The sequence below is a fragment of the Agrilus planipennis genome, unplaced genomic scaffold (genome assembly GCF_000699045.2).
Source record: "Agrilus planipennis isolate EAB-ADULT unplaced genomic scaffold, Apla_2.0 scaffold37, whole genome shotgun sequence".
Classification (NCBI taxonomy): domain Eukaryota; kingdom Metazoa; phylum Arthropoda; class Insecta; order Coleoptera; family Buprestidae; genus Agrilus; species Agrilus planipennis.
The window spans coordinates 143,305-152,413 of NW_020438995.1; the positions used below are offsets into that span (position 1 = coordinate 143,305).

The window sequence follows — 9,109 nt, forward strand, 5'->3', positions numbered from 1 at the left end:
GTTTTCTCTATTGCTACCCGTAAAGCTAGAATGGCCTCCCGCGTTCCTCTATTTCTTCTAAACCCAAATTGATCTTTCCCTAATAGTTCTTCCGCCCTTTTTTCCATCCTACTCTGTACAATTCTAGTTAAGATTTTTGACGCATGGGAAGTGAAGGTAATTGTTCTGAATGTCTAGCACCTATCCGCGCTCGATAATTAGTAAATGTAATAGTTTAGGCCAATTTTATTTTTAATTACTACTATAATATACGATCTAAAGAAGTTTACTTCTTACGCGTGTACACATACACGCTCGCCTGTTTTATATTTACTAGCATTTTATCGCTTTTGTACGGTTTGTTCCTATTGCAATGTTTGTATTATTTATTAAACAAATCTGTTATAAATATGAATAAATACCTACATATCTTTAATTAACAATGAAGAAAAGGAAGAAACCGGTTGCCTTGGCAATATTAAATTTATCACCCTTAAAGGAGATGCCTTTAAATTTAGTCATCTATTAAAAAAGATAGTAATAAATAACTATGGTTACTGTAGTTCTTAGGCTTTCACGGTCGCAAGAAGACACAGCATTAAGTATATGGTTAATCCAATTAAAGTAATGAAGTAATGTCAAACATCCGATAAAATCGGAAATGTCACTATTTCGAAAATATGTTAATTGAATAGATCCCTTAGACTAGTAGAAATAGAGTATGTTTCAAATCGATACCTCTATTAGTTAAACTATGATTTTTGTTTAAAGGATGCGGTGGCTTATTATATCATCCTGATAGATTATTAGAAACTCCTGGCTATCCTAAAGAATATCCTAGTAATTCTGAATGTTTCTGGGAATTAAACGCTGATGACGGATATCATATTCGTCTAGAATTTATTTACAGGTTTCATTTAGAAAGTAGTCATAACTGTACTAACGATTACTTAGAGGTACGTTTCCAGTTAATAAAATAACATTACTCAGAAAAATTGCTTAATAATATTTTAAGATCTGGGACTATAAGGATGATAACTGGAAATCCCTTGGGCGATACTGTGGAAGAAACATTTCCCGCTATATTAACTCTACGTCTACTAAAATGAAATTACTTTTTAGAAGTAACGAAAAAATTAATGCTGCTGGTTTTAAAGTGAGTATTAGTGCAATTAATTTTAAATATGTAAATACATATTTCTCTGTATATTATAGGTAAAATGGTCTTTCCAATGTGGGGGCATTCTTGAAGCAGATAAAAAAATAAGATATGTTTTGAGCCCAGGGTATCCAAAAAATTATCCAGAAAATTTACATTGTGTATATGAAATTCATGCGCCTGGAAAAGTAATTAACATCGTATTCAGTGATTTCAATTTAGAGAAATGTAAGTGCACAAACAAATAAATGCTTTTTATGTAGTCTTTTAAAGTATGTCATGATCAAACTGAATTCTATAGCATTTATAAGAAGTAGTTAATTCCCTGGTACCAAACAATTTCATTAGAACGTTTCCTTATTACAGCGCTTGACTGTAAATTTGATTACATTTCCATAACTGCCCGACTTAGAAGGGGGAAATCTGACTTGCGAGCTCCAAAATTGTATTGTGGGTCAAACAAACCAGCTCCATTACGTTTCCAAGACTTTATCGCAATAACATTTAATAGTGATTCTAGTTCGGTTGACAAAGGCTTTAAATTCTCTTTCAGTACAGATGGTATAAAGGTGTTAGCTTTTTGCATTTCANTTAAGTAATTTATTTGTTTTCAATTCCAACAGAATTTGAATCAGAATTGTTTTTGCGTTGATGATTGTTGGAATAAAAGTCGGCAGAGTGACCTTAACAAAATAATTACTTTATTATCGAAAACTACACTGGACTACAGAGAATTCGAGGTTGTCGTGTCGTGGTGTCAAATCACACTCTCTGATGCATACAGAACTTAAATCTAAACAAAATCTGTACACAAAGGGGCACAACCACTTGCCTTCGGATGACTTCCAGCTGTTACATTTATGGTCATGCCCTCAGTGTACTTATAGCTTTAGCAAGTGACAATAAATGGGTTTAAAGTAACCTAGGACATGACATCTACAGGATGTTGAGACATAAAATATGCATTTACAGGGCGTGAACAAGAATCTCAAATGATAATTTTTACGTCACTAAATTTACCTGTAAAAATATTTTTCTTTATTTTTTACTCTTATTGGATAGTGATAAACGGTGTTTTTTGATGAATGAAATGAAAACTGGGCGAGCATTCACTAAAAATTTACTTAATCACCGTCCGAACATCTCTTTATAAATGACAAAGAATACAACATAAATTAGAATAATGACAATCTCCGTTCTTACTTAAATAGGCTAGTTGGATAAATTCTCTTTCAGTACAGATGGTATAAAGGTGTTAGTTTTTTGCATTTCGTAAGCTATATTATTTGCAATTTTAGATTGCGGTGGTAGAATAACAGCACCTACAATAATATCTTCTCCAAGAAGGGAGGGATACGTTCAAAAAAGCTTCTTCGATTATTTCACTACCTATTCTTCGTGCCTTTGGAATATCACCGCTCCTTCAAATAAGCATGTTATTGTAGAGTAAGGATAATAATTTGTCACTGACATTTAGTGGGTTTCCTTATTTGTACTTTTATAGGTTTAAACTGTTTGAAATAATGCACAGTCATGGATGTAATTTTGAACATTTAGACGTGTATGACGGATCTCAATTAGACGCAAATTTAAAATTATCACGTTTGTGCGGAAATCTTACAGATAGTCCTCCTGTATTTAAATCAACTGGAAATTCACTCCTACTTAACTTAAGAACAAGCTTTTCTATCAATAATGCTGGTTTTCAGGCCTATGTTTATTTCCAATATGGTGCGGAAGTGGGTTGTGGTGGCAATTTGTTCATCAATGAAACTCGAGTAATTTCTCCATCAAACATTGCCGCTATAATGGATTGTCAGTGGCAAATCAAAACAACGGAACCGTCTGTAATAAAAATTGAGTTTCTTGAGCTTAATTTAGAAGGCTGTTTCTATCATGATTCTAATACTAACAATACCAGTTGTATTCCTACATACATAGAAGTAATTAGCGATATTTTGGTAATAGATTTTCTAATTTATTACATAATGTTTCAGATTCATGATGGACCTAGTTTTGTATCCGAAACAATAGATATCTTAAATAGCTCTTGGCACGTTTTGCCAACCTACCTGACTACAAGCAATTATCTATGGATTCGATTTTTGGGGCTAAATCTACCAATTACTGGATTTCGAATACGTTTAAGACCTATAAGCTGTATGCGTTAATCTACATTATTCAACAGAATTAACCTTTTCTAATAAAATGTCAATTCTAGCGCCATGTGGCACATCGGTACTTAAGGTAACAAATGAAACAGGTACACTAATGTCACCAAAGTATCCTGAAAGTTACCCTAACAATATTAGATGCAAATGGTTGTTAAACACCAATGATTACTTTGAGAAGATAAAAATTGAATTTATTGACTTTGATTTAACTTATAATCAAGATAAATCATTTTGCAAAGAAGACAGAATAGAAATTTCTGATAAACACGTAATTATTACAGGTTTACTAAATTAAATGAAAATTAATTTTTAAATTTTCAGAGTTTCAATAAAGTTACAGATGCCTTGGGCACAACAACTCTACTCCGTGGAAAACATGCATATCCAGTGTTTGCTGTAAGTATACTTCTGTTTTATTTTTGAATCAAATGGATTGCAGTTGATATGATTTATTGTATTTACAAAAACTAACGAAAAAGAATATTTATCATTAATGAACGAGAAACGACACTAACTACGAGAAAGCAGAAAGAAAAGATGATATAAAATTAAGTAAAGTATTTACGAGAAAGAGGGTGGGTACTAATTAATTGTGGTGGGTGGAGTATCGGATAAAAGCCAATAAACAAACTACAATTAGTGGATTGGGTTCTACCTCTGGTATTGTTTCAAGTTTGAAAAAACTAGCTGAAATTAGGAGGCGACAGCTAAGATCATACCAGTAGACTATTACGTATCTTAAGTTAGTGGGTAATGGAAAAAAAACTACTTTAATACTTGCGTGCAACTACATTATGCTTTTTCGCGGAATTGGTGTTCACTTTTTAAAAGCGGTCCTTATGAGAGAAAAGATTTAAGCTGTTCAAATACACGTAGTTCCTCAGCAAATTTGAACTCAGGTTTATCTCTTAAGAAGTCGCTCAATGGTTTGGCTACAAATGAGAGATTCCGGATTAATTTTCTTTTTCTTCGTAGACGGTTGAATCTGTCCGCGATGAGTAGTATATACGCTTCAGAAATTGATATTTAATAAAGTTTAATAACAATCCGTACTCTGCAGCTGCTTCAATGGCACGTTTCAGGCACTAAATTGTTTCATCGTCATCTTTCTCTGGAATAATTTTGCCGTCTATATAAATGAATATTAACATAAATAAAATCACTGTATCCATGTATGCTATACTCTTCCATTATACAATAATGTAAAATACATAACGATATTAATTTCCAGTTAACCGTAAGATCTACTCAGACAAAATAGCCCTTTTTCCTTATTTATCCTATCGGTTTTGATTTCTGCATATACCCAATTTTCTATTTATTGCTTTCTATCAACTGCGAGAACAATTTAAGTAATTTATTTGTTTTCAATTCCAACAGAATTTGAATCAGAATTGTTTTTGCGTTGATGATTGTTGGAATAAAAGTCGGCAGAGTGACCTTAACAAAATAATTACTTTATTATCGAAAACTACACTGGACTACAGAGAATTCGAGGTTGTGTCGTGGTGTCAAATCACACTCTCTGATGCATACAGAACTTAAATCTAAACAAAATCTGTACACAAAGGGGCACAACCACTTGCCTTCGGATGACTTCCAGCTGTTACATTTATGGTCATGCCCTCAGTGTACTTATAGCTTTAGCAAGTGACAATAAATGGGTTTAAAGTAACCTAGGACATGACATCTACAGGATGTTGAGACATAAAATATGCATTTACAGGGCGTGAACAAGAATCTCAAATGATAATTTTTACGTCACTAAATTTACCTGTAAAAATATTTTTCTTTATTTTTTACTCTTATTGGATAGTGATAAACGGTGTTTTTTGATGAATGAAATGAAAACTGGGCGAGCATTCACTAAAAATTTACTTAATCACCGTCCGAACATCTCTTTATAAATGACAAAGAATACAACATAAATTAGAATAATGACAATCTCCGTTCTTACTTAAATAGGCTAGTTGGATACCAACAGATACTCATCAATTCTGTGGAAGAAATTCAAGTGGCTTTACTTATTATTCCGGAAGCAACGAAGTTATTGTTTCCTTTTATGGTAGCTCTAAGCCTCATGGGAAGGGGTTTCGGTTGGAATTTTCTAGGACAGGTGTGATTAAGGACGTAGTTACTTGACTATAAATTAATTCAAATTACAAATTTTTTTTAGGTTGTAGTCGTAATTACACTAACTCTCAAGGTCGAATAAAATATGATCGTTACAAACCTGAAAACTGTTTCATGCTTATTTCTACTCCCGAGAATACAACTATTTCGCTGTATTTTATGAAATTTGCAATTTTTGACACGTCAACCTGTTCAGATAATTTTCTTTTGGTAACAAACAAATTTAGAATCGTTTACCTTTTAATCGATAAATTCTCTTTTGTAGATATATGATGGAAATTCTACTAGTAGTCATGAATTAGCGCGGCTATGTCGATATACAGTTCCAAATCCTATATTTTCATCTGGAAACCAGTTACTTCTACATTTAGTTGTAAATCAACAAATAGCTATGTTCTTCGATCTTCTTTATGTTTCCTCTTCTGGAGGTACTATTAGTATTTGATAAGTGTGAATGACTTACATCAGACAAAGTGAAGCTGGCACATGAAAGAATGGCTACGATCATTCGCCCTCTGTTGGAACCATATGAAACAGTCATTACTGTGGCTCTCCCAAACATATGAATACTATTTCTCTGTCAACGTCCTTACCTTGGACTTATTAGCAAATTTTTTACTTATTTTTTACTAATTTCTTTTTTGATGCATATGCTTAGCATTAAAGACAGTACAACTGTTGGGATAGATATACAGGGGCAAAAGATTAGTATGCTTAGATTTGCAGATGATATAGCAGTATTAGCATCTAAAAGGAGGAGCTAGAGACAGCATTAAATAAAATAAAAGCGGTATGGACAAAACAGTATTGCATGAAAATAAATAAAAGTAAAACTCAAATACTGGTATACAAGGGAAGAAAAAGTAAGAAAAGGGCGAATATAAAGATAGGAGACGAAAAATTGGAAGTGGCTGATTTTAGATATCTATGGAGTCAGATAAGTCAAGACGGAAGGAGTAGAAGACATATCAAGCAGAGGATAGCGCAGGGTCTTCTATGCTCGCGAATGGTTAATTTTGAAATTGGGAAAATATTGTTAAAGGTGTATGTTTGGAGCGCGGCGTTAGGTGCGATACATGGACAGTGGACGCGGCGGAAACGAGAAAGTTAGAAGCGCTCGAAATGTGGTGTTATAGGCGAATGATGAAGATAATGTTGATAGAAAAGGTTAGAAATAAAGAGGTATTAGAAAGAATAGGAGANTTTGGAAGTCAATAAGAAATAGGCGAGATAGGTTGGTAGGACACCTTCTCAGGCATGAAGGTCTAGTCAGAGACATATTAGAGGCAGAAACGGAAGTTAAGAGGGTAGAGGTAGACCTAGATTAGATTACTGTTGGCAAATAGTTAAGGATGTGGGTTGTTCTAGTTTTAGGGAAATGCGAAGTTTAGCTCAGGATAGGAAAGAGTGGAGGTACGTTTCCAACCAGTCTTAGGACTATCGACCCTATAATTATTGTTAAATCGTGAGGTAAAGATAAATAACAACCACTATATTTATTTACAATGACACAGAGTCGATGAGAGAAAACCGGCCGAGTGTGGCGAGCAGGCGTGTATATACAAACGAAAAAAGTACGGAGTGGAGGAAGGGAACGTTGCAGTCACGAATGTTCTCGAAGGAGAACATTGTGACCGAGTGTTATGGGCACAGCTAGTGGAATGTTGTAGAAACGGCGGAATATTCGATGCACGCGTTAATACACAACAATGATGATTATGCTTAGCATTATAAGGTTACAATAGAAAAAGAGAACACTTACGAGGTATATTTAATACTCCCGTATCTCATTAACTCATTTCCAAGTTCCAGCGCGGTTCAACAGAAGGCGAATGGTCACAGTCATTCCTCACTACACCGGCTCGTGACAAAATTGGATAATGCATACATGTATAAGATAATTTAAAGATAAACGTAGAAACAATTTATTATGATTTACTTAATGTCTTTATATTTGTATTTATTATTAGCTAGAGGCTGTGGCGGGAAGATATTTGATTATACGGGTAAATTTACTAGTCCGCTATATCCTCAAGCTTACGGCAATAGCATGACCTGCACATGGAGTATAACAGTTCCTTATGGCTTACAAGTACACATAAAGTTTCCTGGTGAGATACGATGTTATAGTACTTTTCTACCTATTAATTTAATTCACTTTTCATAAATGCAACATATACATTATGCACGTTTTACAGTTTTTGACATACAAGGCCCCTGTGATCAGAATTACGTCACTGTTTCAACTTATGACACATTTGGTGCAGTGTTAAAACACAAATTTTGCAAGAACGTAAGTATTCTAATGTTAAATTGATATTATAAAAATATATGAATATATAGGACTCTCCAAAATCATTTAGAAAACATAAATTGGATTTTTCAAAAGATGCACTAGACAAGCATTTAATTAATATTTAGTGAAACTACGGAATTTTAACTATTGGNATATAAATATATTCATATATAGTCACTAAGCCGAAATCAGTCATTTATACACTTATACATCAAAATAGAGAAAAATATTTCAAGTAGAAGTTGGATAGAGTTAAGTGTATAATAATATGAAAATGTTATTAAATATGGCTAACTTCCGGTTATAACGAAAATGCACAGTAACTTCGGTAATTTAAACGGAATCTCCTACACTATTACATTTTTGAATTTTCCATAAAAAAAAAACAATGTCAGTTTATTAAAATATGCTGGACCTGGGTCGCACCGTTCTGGAGTTATTTCAGGTTTCTTAGAAAAGTCCCTTGGAAAATTTGCAGTGTTTGGCGCAATTTTAAATATCTCAGAAACAAAAAGATTTAGGGGGTTGCGGTTTTCATTCATATTCCATTTCAGAAAGAAATTGCCTATCGTCTATACGTATTAGATAGACAGCACGTACGTCATAAATAGTATGTTATTTATGGCTGCCAATATTCACAAATTCAAGCAGGAGTAACCTTTTTTTTTAAATGGAATGCTATATTTTTCCTTGTGTACTATAATGCAAAATTAAATTTCGTATCAACTGATATAAGGGTAATGGTATCTCTGACCAGTAGTTTTTGAGCAATTTACAATTTTTTTGAAATTTTTAATTATATCGCATCATCAAGTTAACCGTTTTAAAAAGTTTGGCGAGTTTGTTTTGTTTTTCGAGGAAATGTCAGTTTATTAATTTATTGTTGAGTAATTACATAATTAGACACAATGTTTTCAGAAGAAGAATTAGTAGATGGTTTATGTAAAGGAATATCTCGAAACACAATTACCAGACAAGAAGAAGAGCTAAAAAAGACAGATATAGTTTTGATTATTATTAGAAATTAATTTATAAGGAACCACCAAATTTAATTTTGCATTATATCATACGAGAAAAAATATGGCATTCCATTTAAAAAAACATGTTGTACCTGTTTGAATTTGTGGATATTGGCACCTATAAATATCATACTATTTGTTTTGTGTTGTGAGGAAAAAATATTTGATGAAAGAATACTTTCTGGTATCCTCACGTTAAACGCCAAATTAATAGCGAGTAACTAGTTCAAAAAAGTGGTAAACGACGTTAGTTTTGTAAAATATTTAATTATTAACACTTAACACTTAATTTATACATATAACAATTATAATTAACTAGGTAGCTCTGAGAATCTCAATTTTAATGTGT

At 32.9% G+C, this 9,109-nt stretch overlaps 1 protein-coding gene across 1 annotated transcript in view; it reads left to right on the forward strand.

Moving 5' to 3' along the window:
- The window catches only part of LOC108745096 (cubilin homolog), a 72,559-nt gene that overhangs the window by 58,016 nt on the left and 5,434 nt on the right, over positions 1-9,109 (forward strand). The window contains 14 exon segments of the mRNA XM_025975738.1: positions 751-935; positions 995-1,135; positions 1,195-1,366; positions 1,505-1,699; positions 2,437-2,584; positions 2,643-3,081; positions 3,136-3,298; positions 3,360-3,580; positions 3,634-3,708; positions 5,278-5,428; positions 5,489-5,655; positions 5,711-5,873; positions 7,416-7,556; positions 7,644-7,738. Of these exon segments, the coding sequence (XP_025831523.1) occupies positions 751-935; positions 995-1,135; positions 1,195-1,366; positions 1,505-1,699; positions 2,437-2,584; positions 2,643-3,081; positions 3,136-3,298; positions 3,360-3,580; positions 3,634-3,708; positions 5,278-5,428; positions 5,489-5,655; positions 5,711-5,873; positions 7,416-7,556; positions 7,644-7,738 (2,456 nt within the window).